General features: G+C 36.0%; 2 protein-coding genes across 3 annotated transcripts in view; one reads left to right on the top strand and one right to left on the bottom strand.

Annotated features, from left to right (window-relative positions):
- The window catches only part of Cow (Proteoglycan Cow), a 52,837-nt gene extending 42,632 nt beyond the window's left edge, over positions 1-10,205 (top strand). Inside the window, exons 3-10 of the mRNA XM_069052914.1 lie at positions 3,400-3,502; positions 5,640-5,768; positions 5,840-5,985; positions 6,051-6,277; positions 6,437-6,668; positions 6,925-7,182; positions 7,243-7,380; positions 9,149-10,205. Of these exons, the coding sequence (XP_068909015.1) occupies positions 3,400-3,502; positions 5,640-5,768; positions 5,840-5,985; positions 6,051-6,277; positions 6,437-6,668; positions 6,925-7,182; positions 7,243-7,380; positions 9,149-9,276 (1,361 nt within the window). The 3' untranslated portion in view covers positions 9,277-10,205. The remainder of the gene's footprint in view (positions 1-3,399; positions 3,503-5,639; positions 5,769-5,839; positions 5,986-6,050; positions 6,278-6,436; positions 6,669-6,924; positions 7,183-7,242; positions 7,381-9,148) is intronic.
- Positions 10,206-10,494: 289 nt separating this feature from the next.
- LOC138134569 (uncharacterized) lies at positions 10,495-14,884 on the bottom strand. Of its 2 annotated transcripts, XM_069052913.1 has the most exons (8): positions 14,437-14,571; positions 14,091-14,378; positions 13,802-14,040; positions 13,259-13,745; positions 12,244-13,208; positions 12,059-12,188; positions 11,793-12,001; positions 10,495-11,744 (listed from the first exon to the last, which is right to left on the bottom strand). In XM_069052913.1, the coding sequence occupies exons 2-8, from the start codon at positions 14,335-14,337 to the stop codon at positions 10,647-10,649; spliced, it is 3,375 nt and encodes a 1,124-aa protein (XP_068909014.1). In that variant the 5' UTR covers positions 14,338-14,378; positions 14,437-14,571; the 3' UTR covers positions 10,495-10,646. The 2 variants fall into 2 exon arrangements, with proteins under 2 accessions (XP_068909014.1, XP_068909013.1); XM_069052912.1 differs by having other exon boundaries at positions 14,091-14,884.
- Between the last annotated feature and the right edge of the window lie 817 nt (positions 14,885-15,701).

Below are 15,701 nucleotides of genomic sequence, written 5' to 3'. Positions count from 1 at the left end.
ACTAAACAAAATTCAACATGAGCTAAACCCATGATGTTTTTAATTTGTTTTATAAATCAAGAATGTTGGTTGTTATCTCATATGGTTAATTTAAATTCTAATCATTACGCATGATTTTGCGACAGAATTCCGGTAAACTACCTAGATCTAGAGTTCATAACGATATGGAACAGTTTGCACAAATCTACCTTCAGTATCATATCGATCCAAGTGGAAAAAGTTTTTGTTCGAGTCCATCTCAACTACAATAAGCAATATGAAGAAATTCTCGCCGTTCTTTAAGAAATGAAATTTACCAACTTTCTGTCATGCGAATCGAATTATCTGTCTTTATAAATAAATTCTCCTTACAGCGACAGATAATGATGAATTCTTAGCAAAAAAGTAGATTTATTGTCGTATCACAGTGATGAATTATAAATTGTCGTCGTCTCGGCTAATTTATTTCCGTTTCTGCAGATATGTGAAAATTTCAGACTGCATTTCGAATTAACATGATTAATAAGTTCAGATTTGTTATGTATGACAGATCGGCAGTATTTATGTGGTTTATTCCAGTTTATACGTAACTTATTATCGTGCCACATTAATATGGATCATTTGTTAGGTCTGTTTATCCATCATCAGATTATAAATGTATCATGCATTTTAATCATGCAATCAATTACATATCTTGGACCATTGAAAAACTTCGTGCAAGAACAGGACATATAAATAAATTTAAATTTAAATAATTTATTAAATAAAGATAGTATTTCGCCAATCACATAGGGACGTTAATTACAGTCATTATACTTACAAATTGGAAATTACTGCCTTGAGAATGCCAATTTAGTTGGCAAAAGATTGCGTCAATGCAGGGAAAAATAAATGTTTAAACAATATGTATTTCAAATTTGAACTGACAATTAGAGTCCAATATTTGACTAAACATGTGTTATTGTGTTGAATTACTTTTTTAAATTTTTCCAGTGGAAAGGACCTGTTATTCCTTAATAATTTATGCAAAGAACGAGTAACATACTGGTCACATAAATACATACGCTTCGTTTTATAAACATTCCAGCCATAAAATAAATATTTTTGATAAAATGTAAAATTCCCTAGATTGAATTAATAATAAATAGTAAGAAGCAAAAATATTTAGTTCATAAATTTGTGAATATTTTCACTGAATTAGAAATAATGTCCGTCATTTGTCTATTTTTTGTTGCCCTCCTAATTTTGCGAATTGATCTTCTCATGTATTAAATTAGAATTTCCATATGCATATGGTAACAGAAACGAGATCCCATACAAAAACAACTCTAAAACAAAAAATTTGTCTCATCTGTGTCGACTTTCAGCAGCCCGCTAATTTGAGATTAAAAGAAAACACAATCGTCTTGACTGCACCGAAGTCAGTTTCGCAGACGAAAAGTTCGTTATGAACTTGAAAATTAAATAAATAAACACGAACTCCTTTAGCACTTTTGAGATTTCTCACTTCCAAGTTTTGGTTCATTTGAATTGAACATCCCTCAACGTCTGAATATATTAAGAGATATAGAAAACTTTAAACACATTTCAATGTCGTTCGTGATGCCTCTTTTTAAAAGCGAAATTTTTAAGAGTCTAATTTACATAAAAATACTCACCAATTAATTCCTGAAAGACCATTAAATCGAACGATGAATTAAATTCAGAGCACCACTGGAACGTAATGAACGAGTCGTTTTGGATAAATGCTGAAAAAATGACAAAAGCGAATTTATTAATTTGTGGATCGATGGATGTGCATGGTGGTGTGCTGCTAGGGGTACGTGGTAATAATTTTCTGCACTGAACAGAATTTAATTTAAACCCGACTCGAATTGCTGCCGAAAATTCAACATAATTATGCGCCCTTTTGATCTATGACGCCATAATTAAGGCTGGAACCCCCGCAATTAAGTTAAAAAAATATTTTCAGTCTAGGTTACTACTATTAATTTTGTGTTATCAAGTTTACAGTACGCTTCCACCCCTATCATCGAAAATCTTTAAGTTAATTTTTCACAACGGGGTCAATTGACCAATGTGCCAAAAGACAAAAGTTTCGTTAACTGCCTTCCAAAATGATTAATTCGTTTCGGGAAAATTCTCATTTATTTTGTGTAAATAACAGAATCCGCAAGTTTTCATAACAATAATAACATTAATCGATTGGACGCTGGTTCGTCGTTAAAAGTGAGAGCACTTGTAAAATACCACGGCTTTATCCGGCGAAGAAAGAATTAATTAAAATAATAAAAAAGCACACAGCGTGGTGGTGACTAAAGCCAACAACCATCAGCCTCTATTAATTTGATCCGACACATTACGCTTGTCATATTTTTGATTATGGAACAGGCAAGTTTAAAGGTAATTGTTTTTCGCCCTGCAGTACTTGGCAGGACGAGAACAAAGGAACGTAAAGGGAAATAAGCAAAAAATAGAGAAAAGAGGAATAACGAGGGTTGGAACTTTGTTGCGGTTGAAACCCCGCCACATCGGACGTATGGGTGAGAGGGAATTCACCCTCGGGCTAAATCGAAATAAGCCCTGGAAACTTTTGTTTGCGTTGCTAATCTGGTCGTTGGTTAAGTGTAAAGCTATATTTTTCAGGAAATTGAAAGAGCGTCCTCCACGTCGACTCCTAATCAAAAATTAAATTGGTGATACCGATAGGGAAACGTCCGGAAAGTTTCTGCATCAGCGGCAAACTGACCGTCCTAATAAATAAACATAATCATGTTTATTCATGAATCTTCCCTTATTTAGTAAAGCAGCGTCGTTTTAAAATGACAGATATAGCGAGGGGTAGATTCGTGGAACGTTACATCAGAGGCTTGATTCTGGAGATCTGATTAAACGTGGTAGTAATGAGTTGGGCATTGTCGGTCGGGTTAGGGTCTGGAACGGATTGAAAGGAGCACATCCAAAGGAATTTGTCAAAGTAAAAGTTTTTGTAGCGAATTCGGCAAAGTCTGAGGTGAATTAAACGGCGAGATGAAGAACGCGCCGAATCGACCCCCAAAGCGCTTTTAAATACCGTCTGAATTTGGTTTTAATTGGTTGAAAGATCGTTGCGACGACTTGAGAAACTTCCACCAAAAATAAGGCTTATTAAAATTAAATCATTCGACATTACAAATGAGATTGGACGAACAAAACTTTTAGTTAAACTCGTTTTCTATATTGATTCTTGGTTAATGTGAAGATTTCCACCGGGAAAGCGAGCGAAGTAGCAACTTCAAGATAACTCCCCTATCGAGAAACAGTAAGACAAAAAAATTACTCGATAACTTCTCGTCATTGTTTGCGATAACGATGCGTCCAATACAGGACTTATTGATATATTTCTTAGGGTTATACTGAACTATTTAATATGTTTTACAGGTGATCTGTGTCGGCCGTTAAACTGCAAGAAAAAAGAAATCTGTCTGCTGGAGGATTCATTTACGGCAGTGTGCGTATCGAGGAAAGAATTAAAAAAAAACGGGTGAGTAAGAAACTTCAATCGTATCGTCGCCCTTTGTGTGAATTTTTCTTTTTCATCCCATTGTTAAAAGTTTCATTTGTCATCTTCGTCGTCAACAGAATAGCTACTGATCACGCTTCTTTGTTTCACGATTTAAACTTTAACCGGCATGTTTACTGTTTTAAGGTTTTATCTAAAGCTTTGTAGAAACTTGTTCTGATCTCCGACAACACAACGGAGATCCACCTTTGATATCAAAGAGCCGGATGACAAAACTAAATACAATAAAATTTGCCCATCTCAGAATGAAAGTTCCTTCTTTCAAAAGGAAGTTTTCAGATCATCATTGCGGGTCATTAATAATTCCGCACCGACTGCTTTGATTGTTATTAACGTGAAGTGCAAGAAAATGGTCTTTCAGACTAAATGGGGCTTCACCTTATCTTTTAACTCGCCAAAAAGGGGTAAATGGACGGTGTAACCTACGACTCAGAATTATCCACTGATTGCACTGGTGGTCGACGATCAATTATTATATCTAAGAAGAAATCTCATCCAACTAGAAACTCGTACATTTTATCTCATTTCAGTCTATAATTTTAGTTACATACCGGTTTCTTTAAAATTTCATTTAATAGTTAATCTTTAATTTAAATTTAATTCTGTAAAGGACTTGCCGCGTAATAATCCAATTGAAATGAAAACGACAAAGAAAAGCGAAGAAGATTCCTTCTGAATAAATTATAACTCTAATATTTATGTAACAATATATTTTCAAAATGAACCAATTAGCGTCGCAGCCAAGAATCCACAAAATATGAAAAAAAAAATCTCGTTAAGAAGCACACAAAATTATCGCTACTTGCTAAAATTAATCAAACGTTTGTTCTTTTTGCCCTCTCTTGACACATTAAAAATCTAACAAAAAGCTCTATTACAATTAGTAACATCTTTAAAGAGACAGTTTTATTGTTTAAAGTGGATTTTCGAATAATTAAATTAGATACGTTTGTCTTGCAAGGGAATTTGTATTTACATTTTCTGCTATTTCGGGCTATTTTTCGAAGGATATAAGCTTCGCATCCTGCGCTATGGCCTTTATTATCATAAGGATATATTTTACTCTTTACATTTGGCCCACGAACTACGAGAATTTAAAATTGGACCGAAGAATATCACCGTTTAATCTAGTGAAACCGTCATCTTTTCTCATTTTTACACGTACCCTCATAGATATCCTCCGAACATTTAAAGGTTCAAATAAATTTTAAATGGTGTTGATGTCAACCCGTTCGAAACCGTTGTTGCCGTGAAATCATCAGAAATTTCCTCGTATTGTACTTTTGATAATATCATTCCAAACAAGCAGTTTTATCGTGAAAAATTTCCTTCCCGACCGACAAATTTCTAATTGGCAAAACAGTTTAACCGTGTGCGAAACTCGTTACAAACAGCCGTTCATCTCTTTTTATTGCTTTACAAAATTGCAACAGTATTAAAGACATAAGCCCTTCGATTACGAGTTTGTTGCACACCACGGCCGTAACTCATATTCATAACGTACCAGATTTATTTTGCTGACGTTGAAATAATGAAATTGTAGAAAATTAAAAACATTTTTGAAACCAGCGTTGCAGAATAATTGAAAGTCCAAACAAAAACGAAAAACACGGCTTTCCCTATAGAAACATGTGTTGAACTGCTCTTTGTGGAGAATTGTCTCGGCAGTTGAAAAAATATTATATGCCACGCACTCGCACGAAGAACAAAATTGCTATTTCTACTTGGAACAGATTTTGTATTAATTCTCCAGAGTCGTTATTAACAAGCGTTTGCACCAGCATTCTAACACTACCACCATCAGGCTGGGAAGAACATCTCTATCAAGATTCTATCCCTCGCAAGTATTTCCAAAGTTGAGGTTGTTGTGCAACCGACACAACTGCGTGTAGTGGTTTGCATACATTTTTTAGACTCAAAGTTCACTACGATTCCGGAAGTTCGTAACTTGAACCATCACACCTCCACATATATTTTTACAGCTTTTGAAAATGTCTGAACTTGTTCCATTAAATAAATTTATGTAGCATTGTAGTCTGTGCGCTTCCGTTTTATTTAGTGTTGATGAACACGTTAGGAAAATGTATGTTTTTTGTAGGGATATCGTTGTTCCGAAATCTACCGTAAAAACCGAGGAATCTAAAAGTGAGGATGACGACGACGACGTCTTCTACGACACTGAAGACGATCCCGACGATGCGGACGAGGATTTGAACGACTCGATAGTGTGAGTTAATCATCGACGTCGAGCCATTAGGAAATTCCCTGGAGACTCGCTGACACGTTGATAAATTTCAGGTGTAAACCTTGTCCGGTGGTCAAGCCGACGTTCTTGTGCGGCTCCGATAATCGGACCTACAGTTCCTTGTGTAGACTCGACTACCACAATTGCATCCACCACACATCGATCAGGGTGACCTGCAAAGGTTTCTGTCCTTGCAAAGGTAAATAGACGGATGAAATAATTGCTCTCTTACGGAGAATCGAAAGGGTGGTTTATCTTTTACAGAGAACGAAGCGCATCTGCGGAAAAAGCAGCGTCAATCGGAACGATTGAATTCGTTCATGAATAAGTATAAAGCTACTTTGGATAAAAGTGGAACCGTTGGTGGGTCCATTAATGGTGTAAAGCCCGCGCAACCGTCTTCTAAATCCGATGTATATACATTCACCCCACAAGATTTCAAATACGAAAATAAACATTACAAATACATTAAATATACAAAGTACAACAAGGTAAGTTACCACTTACCAGAGTCGGATATAAAGCACGACGCGGTTTCGTTACGTTCAAAAATTCATCATGGTGCTCTATTTTAATAAGACAGGGAACATTTGTTGTAGCGCTAAGTTTGTGTGTACCTACAGGTTTATATATGAAGTTGTGGTTTTCAGGACAATAACAATCTTTTATACGCGGAAGACAAAGACAGACTCCGTGGATATAATGAAGTTACTGACAACAAACTTTACAGTAACTCAATTGGGGCACTTGACCCTGCCATTTCTCCTTCAAAACAATGTTCTGCAGCTGCTCTTCAAGCGATGGGTAACCGTCTGCTCGATTGGTTTTCCGTCGTTATGGCAGATTCATCAAAAAGGCGAAGGCCAAGGAACAAGTCAAAGGGTAAGATTAAGACTGTAAACAAAAATAGCGAGTCGTTAAGCGAAAGAAGAGCGCCCCATCAAATCTCCCCGACAGACATTTTTCACGACGTAAGCTCTTTCACGAAAAAATTCCGTGTCCTTATTTCATATCGATTACGGACGCTACCCAAATCTCCCCTGAATTTCTCCCTTACTTCAACAACTTCGACACGGAATTTAAAACAAACGCTCTTCCTCAATTCGAAAAAGTCGCAACGTTATTATTGCCGTTTCAGCACATTTCCCATCTTCTTGCAAGAGCGAGGTGAGATGGATGTTCCAACATCTTGACGCCAACTCAGACTCCAAACTTTCGTTGCAAGAACTGTACGATTTAGAACATGACCAAAGTGAAGTGTGTTTGAAGCCTTTCTTGCAACAGTGTGACATCGACCGAGACGTCATAGTCACGCCATCCGAATGGTGTCGATGTTTTCAAAGAACGGAAAGACCCTGCGCTGCCGTCAAGCGTAAAATAACACCCGAACTATTAGGTACTTTTGACATGTCCGCACAAAGGTCGACGTGATTTTTTTACTCTTTTTTGTGCCCAGGTGTGTACGTGCCCGACTGTGACACCCAGGGTTACTACAGGCCGACGCAATGTCACAGCGCCATTGGTATGTGTTGGTGCGTCGACAAGCATGGCGTCGAGTTCGCCAACACGCGTACACACGCGAAACCAAATTGTGGTATGTATAACGTGACACTTTGGAAAAGTTTACTTTCTTAAAATGTTGAAGAACTCTTCTACATTTCATGTTAAAACTTACTGCTTCAAACTGAACATAAAGGTCCTAAATCGGCTACATTCAGCCTAACCAGCTTGGGGATGATAATAATTATCATTATTATTGTCACTTTACTTATTTTCCTTTTAAAGCAAAGCTTTTTTCATCGTTGATAGATTTTTCAAAATAGGAATTTCTCAAATTCAAGCTACTTCTTCGCACGTGGAAATGCTATTTTCTACTACACTACACCTGCAACGATATTTTACTTATCAAATCTACTTTCCATACAACAATATTAAAAAGAGTTCAAAATATCGATATGGAGAACCATACTTGCCAGAAAGGCCGTATTAAAAATAATTTTGAAAAATGATTTTGTAACATAGAAGTCATACGAGACATTCACACCGATATTTTATTTAAAAAAATAATAATAATAATACTTCTGATCTTGTGAATTCCTTTGACGGACCCCTCTGATCTTTAACGCTGTAAATTTTACGTAAAATGGTATGTGTAATGATTAGATCTTCATTTATTTTTTACTTGCATGCAAAAGAAATAATACGTGGTTGTACTCAAATAAAAAAAACTATAAGAATAATAAATACGTGCATGTGAATTTTAACTTTCGAGGCAATTACTTTTTGCATTGCACCTTCATAAAACTTATTGTGTCGTACACTGCTCCCAGAAATTAACGCATCACTTTGGAAAATGTGAAAATAGTTGATAGTTGTAAATAAATCACAACAAATCAGTTCTTATTCGGTAGTGTTTTAAATTGCAATAAGAGTTTTATAAAAAAAAAATAAAATTCATTCAATAATTAAAAAAAAAAAAATTGTCACAACTGCCTCTACAAAATAAACTAGAGAAAATGGCTCAGTAGCGCATATTTCTACCTCTAGCATGAATGACGGCTTCACACATACGCAACATCTCAAATGTTTATTAATTGAACCTCATTGAGAAAATTTTAAGCTACAAAATCTGTATAAGATCAAGACCGTTGCGTATTGTGGGACAATAAAATACAAATTTAGTGAAATAATAGTTATTTATTTAACGAGTTCGTGTGTAATTTTGGCTTTTTTGGCATGAGTGCCAAAAAAAGCCCAAATTACACAAGAACGAGTTGAATACAACGTTTTTTTGTTCGACGAGCCCCTTAAAGGCTCCAAATCGCTAAAAATCTTTAAAATCAGCTTGACGTTTCGTTTTGACAAGTTGTCAAATTTATCAAAATCCGTTCACACAGGAGAAAATTCTCAAATTCTGACAGTGTCGAACAAAAATAGTAGTTTATTTAATGTGTTCCTGTGTAAATTGGGTTTTTTTGGCACGAGTGGGCCCACGAGTTGAATACAACGTTTTGTGTTCGAAGAGCCCCTTAAAGGCTCCAAATCGCTTAAAATCTTTAAAATTAGCTTGACGTTTCGTTTTTCCAAGTTGTGACATTTATTAAAATCCGTTCACACAAGAGAAAATTCTCAAATTCTGACAGTGTCGAACAAAAAATAATGTTTTGTAACAATTCATAATATGTATTGCAGACATGAATATTACATCATAAAAATAATACTTTCTTCTTTGTTTGGAAACACCGTGCAAATGCATTCTTTCATTGTAAAAACTGTCCTGTGTATTTTCATGTTTCTAGAAATATGTGTGCCCGTTGAACGTAACGCATTGGTTAGGTACCTAATTTGAGTTTTGTTTGCAGAGGCACTAATAAATAAATCAAACGGCCTGTCAAAACAGCCACGCGCCGACGACGCGAGCGACGACGAAGATGGGGACGATGTCGAGCAAGACATCGAGGGTAGCGCAGACCATCCAGGGGACTACTAGAACGTAAACTAGCGCCATCTACACACTATTTTGCCTCTTACTTTGACTTTTTTTATGTGGCTTTTGTATTTTTTATAATATTAAACAAAGAACTTCCTATTAAGAGTCGGTGTATAATATAATGAATGATTTTGATTTTTATATAGTATACCTTGTCGCGGGTAAAGTGTAGTAGGCAATATTGTATTGTTGCATAATTAAGACTAATATTTTCTTATACATTCCACAGTTGCCATGCTTTCGTTAAGGACTAATATTATGGTTTCACACAAAGATGACATTACTTTTCTTTTAAGTTTAGTTGAGTTTCTTAAAGTTTATTGTTGTAAATACTAAGTGACTATTTTTTAAATACCCCACCAGTTCTGTTACTTAATTATGATAATCAGGTTAGCATGTGTACCTATGTAATTTATATTTTACCTACTATGTTTCTGCTATTATCTTTAGGTAGAAATAGTGATCTGATATTCCACAGCTTCATGTTTGTGCCGTCTAAAGAAACATACATAATACGCATTTATGTATTAGATAATACCTATTGTAATAATTGTTAAATTTAGAAATTATTTATGTGATTTTGATGTCCACTTTAATTATTAATCTAGATTAATATATTTACGAAACATTATTTTTACTAGAATTAGAGAAATTATATTTAGACTAATTCCTTTGTATGTAAGCGAATGGTACTATGTACATAATGAAGGTACTATTTACGAACTGACAACCCGTTTACATTTAATTTCGCAGAATTCCTAATGAGCCAATATTGTTTCAAAACTATGGCGTTTTATTTATTTAAATGAAATCAATTCTAGTGAGCAAAAACATGTGTCGAGTCGATGATTATGAAACTGTGCACGTTTATACATCAGACATGTTTTTGTTGTATGTTTTCATCATATATTTAATAAAACTAGAGCTCATTTTCGCTTATCATTCCTTTAATATCGTTCTAACAGCAGGGGTCTGTTTACGGCCGACATCAAACACTATCCACAATTATTAATAAAGCACCTGAAAATGAGCAAAGACGTAAAAAGAGAAGTGAAAGATTAATAAAATGCAACTGCATATTAAATTTTGCACGTTGACCACCGTTTCATAAATTGAACGATGTTGTAAAGTTGAAACGTAACTCGGGATGTTATATCGTTGCGAATGAAATTAAAATTCCCACTAAACTTCTGTTATGCAACCAAAATTACGCGACAATTTTAAAGCAAAAACCATTTATTACTTACGTAGGTACTTCTAACTCAATATCTACACTTATAACCTTTATGAATTCTATACATATAGCTAACGAATAAAACTCGTTCTCCCACCCTTACTTTTCGCTCTTTTCCATTTTTTATTCTTTTTCCCTACTTATCCATTTTTTCGTTCTTTCCCGTTTTTTCGTTCTTTTCCATTTTTTCGTTGTTTCCCGTTTTTTCGTTCTTTTCCATTCTTTCGTTCTTCTCATATCTTTGGCTGTCCTCATACTTCGAATTGTTACTCTTGGTTGACTTCTTATTTTTATTATTTGCCACACAAATCTTTTGATTGTTGATATAGATCTCGATGTTATCTTTCCCCGATATCTTAAACGTCTGATCACGATCACGATGTTTTGCCGATTTGTCTGGCATCATCGATTTATTCTTATAAATCTCGCAAATTTCCTTGTTACAAGCTTTTGGTGCTTTTCCTTCGACGCAAATGCCGTTATCTTTTGTCTTTTTTATTGCAATTCTGATAGCATCTCGGGGATGGCCTTTTTTAGATGTGGAAGGTTTCCCTTGGCATTCCTTTGACTTACATTTCACACAACTATTTCGAACGCATACGGATTTTGACGAGCATTTACTTTTTGGTTTTGTTTCTTCTTTTGCTGGTACTGGTTCTGCTTCAACTGGGGGTGCCTCCTCCTTTTCAATTACTTCCTCGCGAATTCTCGGCAAAGAATGTTCGCTGACCAGAAAGGGAGACCACGGTGCATATAGCGACTCTGGTCCCATTGAAAATGGTGGAAATTTCGATTTTGGACTGTCATTATTTTTCTCTTGTGACTCCAGAGGCATATTATCCGGATCAGTTATAAGCTCTGAAATAATACTTCGGTCGTCTGGTGAATCCGATCGATTTTGGTATTCGTTCTCAGATGGAGTGGCGGCTCTTGAGTAAGCCCGATGAGATGTATCGTTCGTGACTCGTGTGGCAACAATTGGGTCCTCCACAGGGGTGCTCGGCGGAGTCGGCTCTTTGTCATTGTGATTTGAATAGTTATAATACGTGTCATAGTTTTGTGGCAATAGTGGAAGAGCTTCACCCCACACCAAATCGCCGTTTATTAAACTCACATAATATTCCATTTTCTTTTTAACAGACTTTTTCGATTTCTCCTCTTCACATTTCGGCAAACAACGTGAAGAAAAGTGTTTACAGCTCTTTTCCTCTAGATTCGATTCATGTGAAATTTGCTGAAAATAGAAACTTAACAAATTGTCGTTGCACCCAAAGGTACGAACCACTTTTCCTAAACTCCGTCGACGTTTAAAGAAAACTGTTAGCGCGTTTGACGCATAAAATAATTCTTCTGAAATATGTTTCCAAAATGTGGGCAATGATTTGGGACTGACAATTCTTTTTTCTTTGCATTCTTGTATATTCGAGAACTTTGCACTAACACTTTCTCCTTTTATATCATCATTTTCTTGTATTTTATCCAAATATGTTTCTAAAACAAGATGAAATTTTTCATTTATTTTTCTAAGCAAGATTTATCTCTACTTACCAAACATGTTTCCAAGGGACGCAAAGGAGCAGTCTCCGCTGTCCAAGCAATTTCTGATGCATTGTTCCTTAATATAATTGTTGGTCCTTTTCTTTTTAGAACCAGACAGATCGACTATGTTAGATAATTCCTGCAAAGTACCTTAGCAATATTAGTATTAAATGTAACAAAAGAAATTAGTTAACCTTTGATTGACCAAAATGGAAGTCGACGTAACTGAGATCTATTTTTTTACGACAAAATACATCTCGATTTTCACGGGCAAATGCGATACGCCAATCTCCGTATCCAATGTTGCTCCAAATATGTTTTCTTTTATATATTCTTGTTTGGTTACATTTTAACACTTTCGTGGAGCTATTATTATTTTCGTTATCGTTCAACTTATTCTGATTTTTAAATTGTACCACAACTGGTCTGCGTTTATTCGTTTGTTTAGAGACTTTTCTTCTCACTACTGGTGATCTCGAATCTGTCGAAACAACTGGTTGCACAATTTTTGGCCTCTTTAAAATGTAATATTTTTTCCGATGAATGGTTTTCCGAGTATTTGTGATTTGGCTGTTGGTCTGTTGGGTTTTAGAAATTCCTATTAATTTGTTAAGGGATCCCAGTTGCTTCGGAGTGGTTACGGTTTTCTTCAGTATGAATAATTTTTCCTCATTTCTACGAGTAATTCGGCTATTTTGATCTAGCTTAAGATCATATACTGGGACTACCCACGGAAAGTTAACATTAGGTTTGAAATCGTCTTTTCCCAGACTGACGTAAAAAGCTAGTTTATCCTTGTATGCTTGAGTGAGATCTAGAGAATTTTTAATCTTCTTCACGCTCATATCTATCGATTGCTTGATGACTTCGGCATCATTGCCCATCAGCGGCAAAGATTTCAAGCTGACACAATATGGCAAAGCTGTTCTTTGCTTCTCGTCCAAAATTGCTTGCCGACAACATTTCGCAGGTCGACAAGCTCTCAAGATTTTGTCAACACCCAATTTCTTCAGCTCGACAACAATGTGAGCGTTTCCATGCTCTATCTCACGATCTCTTAGCCTAGAGTGTACCGTCGATACATCGAATTCCATCGATGAACAAATGCGTCTTCTGGTCAGCGGTATTCCGGGTTCTGGCTTAATGGCAACGTTCTTACCTGTAAAAAATATGATACAGTTTTACTCACTTTCATGAAATGATATTTACCGTGAATATGATCGACACTCGATTTTGCTCCAGTGAAACTCGTCGGCTTTGAATCACTGTCATGGATCGAAGCTATTGAAGATTCACTGCGGACTTTCACAGTTGATTGGTCCACATTATCCGTGTCTATAACCACGTCTAATTTTCGTTGACTTTTGTGCCCTTCGCTTTCAGAACAAGAGCAAGGTGGAGTGTAACGGTCATCACATCTGACTCTAGATATGTTGATGTAAATTACGCCTTTGTCATGACAGGTGCACATATTATTGCTGCCATCGGAAGAGTATGTCATATCGGTCTCGTCTCCTCCCTTGCCGTGCAAGGTGATCGACTCGTGAGATTCACCTCCAAAACCTTGGATCCTAGATGAGGAAGCGATAACAGTAGATCTACACTCTGGGCATTGTTTTATGACAATCCTGATGTCGTTGTCATTGTCGTCGCTTCCCGTGTTAATACAGTACACTGCACCTTCCTCGGCATTATTCTGAAATTACAGTTCCAGTAAGATATTTTTCGTCGGTAGTCAAGATAAACCTTCACCTGATTCATTTTCAGTGTAACAGGTTTGCCATCTAATCTCACATGATAATGCGAAGGACAGTTTTTAGCACATGATATGGGAGTATCTTTGTAGTTTTTATTGTCGTCTTCTGCATCCGATATGTCACTAAAGCACTGGATTTTAATAAAAATAGAACCATCTTCGTTATTTTTTATTTTTTTTTTATCACGTTTCATAGATTCCTCACTGGGTTGTTTATGGAGATTGCGAGAAGAACCTGAAATGTCTAGGTCAATAAAGTGTCAACAACATAGCTCGTTATCCAACTATTTATCAGAGCTGACAATGTCGATTTAATGTGAGGAGGTGTTGATTCTTTGTCTTCATGTTTCTCATTTACATCTGATAACGAAGTATCGGTGGTGGTTACATATTTTCGCGAGCTAGACCGACTTCTTAGCGTTCTCTCAGAAGTACTCGATTCAGATGTGATTCTTTTCGCGCTTGTAGGCATAGGTGGTTGGTCACTCGCATGCGTCCGTTCAGCAACCATTCTTTGTATAACCACCCCCATTTGTTCGTATAATTCTAACAGTTCCACTACAATCGCTTCATCTATAACGATGGATTTATCTCTAACAGACATCATTCTGCTTTTGTGGTCTACACTTACATTGTTGACTATTACACTAGAATTGGGCAATTTATATTTTTCATCGTCCGTTCTACATTGATATTCTATTTCTCGCAATATTTGAGAAGCCCAAATTACATCTTGATACTGGTCGACTGTCAGCGTACATTCACTCAGGAATTTGTTATCACCTCTTTGTATACTGTCAACCGCAGATACTATTATATCGTCTATGATTGGTGTTAGTTTGTTCCTGGCAGCTTGAAGGCGCCCGATCAGATGTTTACATTTTTGCTCCTCTTCTGTGTCATTTTTCCAGTTTAAGTAGCCATCCATTCTGTGTGAAAGAAACGATTTGTTTCCTTGTCTTTCGTCGATGAACAAAATTACAAAAATTTAAGACATACTGAGAATTTTGACATTTACGAACATATCAGATTCCTGATAAGTCAGTTGATGACAACTATTATGTTCTTCAAATACCTAGTAACCAAATTTAAGCACAGAAGTACCTACATACAGGGTGATTCTAAAATAAGTTTGAAAAAAAACCCGGTAATTGGTGATGATGAGAAGTCATAGACAAAAAAATTTTCTTATAAAAGTTTTTTCGTTTTCGAGATACAAATGATTGAAAATTTGGTCAAAGTTCCTAGTACGCTGCTGAGTTAAAAGTGATTACCTGATTATCTTGGTAGTTTAGCAACAATAATAATCAAAGGTGCCTGTCAGTCACAAACGTAACATTACTCCTCTCGATCACTTCCATAGAAACATTTACTTATTTCAGAATCACCCTGTATATACGGGGTCATTATAAATGATTGTCTCAACGCAGTAGGCGTTGGTGACGTAGTTGAATGTGCCGCAAGCTTTATAACATGAGTGAGACTAGCATCGCCGAAAGGTAGCGCTGCTGGCGGTAATGTAAATTTGTCTACTATATAGTTTGTCTAACGCTGGGAAGCTAGCGGCACATCCCAAATTTGTGTGGGTTTTCAACGCCAACTGCGATGGGACAATCATTTATAATGACCCTGTACTATAGGTAAAGAGTGATCAAATTAATTTGTAATCGAGTTATCCATGAATCCGAAATCGTATAACTCTACGCTCCAATAAACAGAGCTTGAAACACAGGAGATCTCTAAAGTTTGTAATGTTTGAATTTAAAAAAAAGGATGCAATTAAATTTTGTGTTCTTTTGGCAATAACGGTAACAGAAACTTGTTAACTGATTAACATCGACTGTATGTCACAAGCTTAATGTTTTCGTTGGCATAAAGAGTTTAATGGTGGTCGTG

The sequence above is a fragment of the Tenebrio molitor genome, chromosome 7 (genome assembly GCF_963966145.1).
Source record: "Tenebrio molitor chromosome 7, icTenMoli1.1, whole genome shotgun sequence".
In the NCBI taxonomy this organism is placed as follows: Eukaryota; Metazoa; Arthropoda; class Insecta; order Coleoptera; family Tenebrionidae; genus Tenebrio; species Tenebrio molitor.
The sequence above is the reverse complement of the archived record's forward strand: the minus strand, read 5'-3'. Positions and strand labels throughout refer to the sequence as shown.

Bases quoted from the DNA above. Each gene is read 5' to 3' on its own strand.
- LOC138134569 (XM_069052912.1), bottom strand. From the start codon at position 14,733: ATGGATGGCTACTTAAACTGGAAAAATGACACAGAAGAGGAGCAAAAA. The intron at 13,746-13,801 runs GTGAAGGTTTAT...CTGTAATTTCAG, and splicing joins TTACACTGAAAATGAATCAG to AATAATGCCGAGGAAGGTGC. The intron at 12,002-12,058 runs GTAAGTAGAGAT...ATCTTGTTTTAG, and splicing joins GTCCCTTGGAAACATGTTTG to AAACATATTTGGATAAAATA.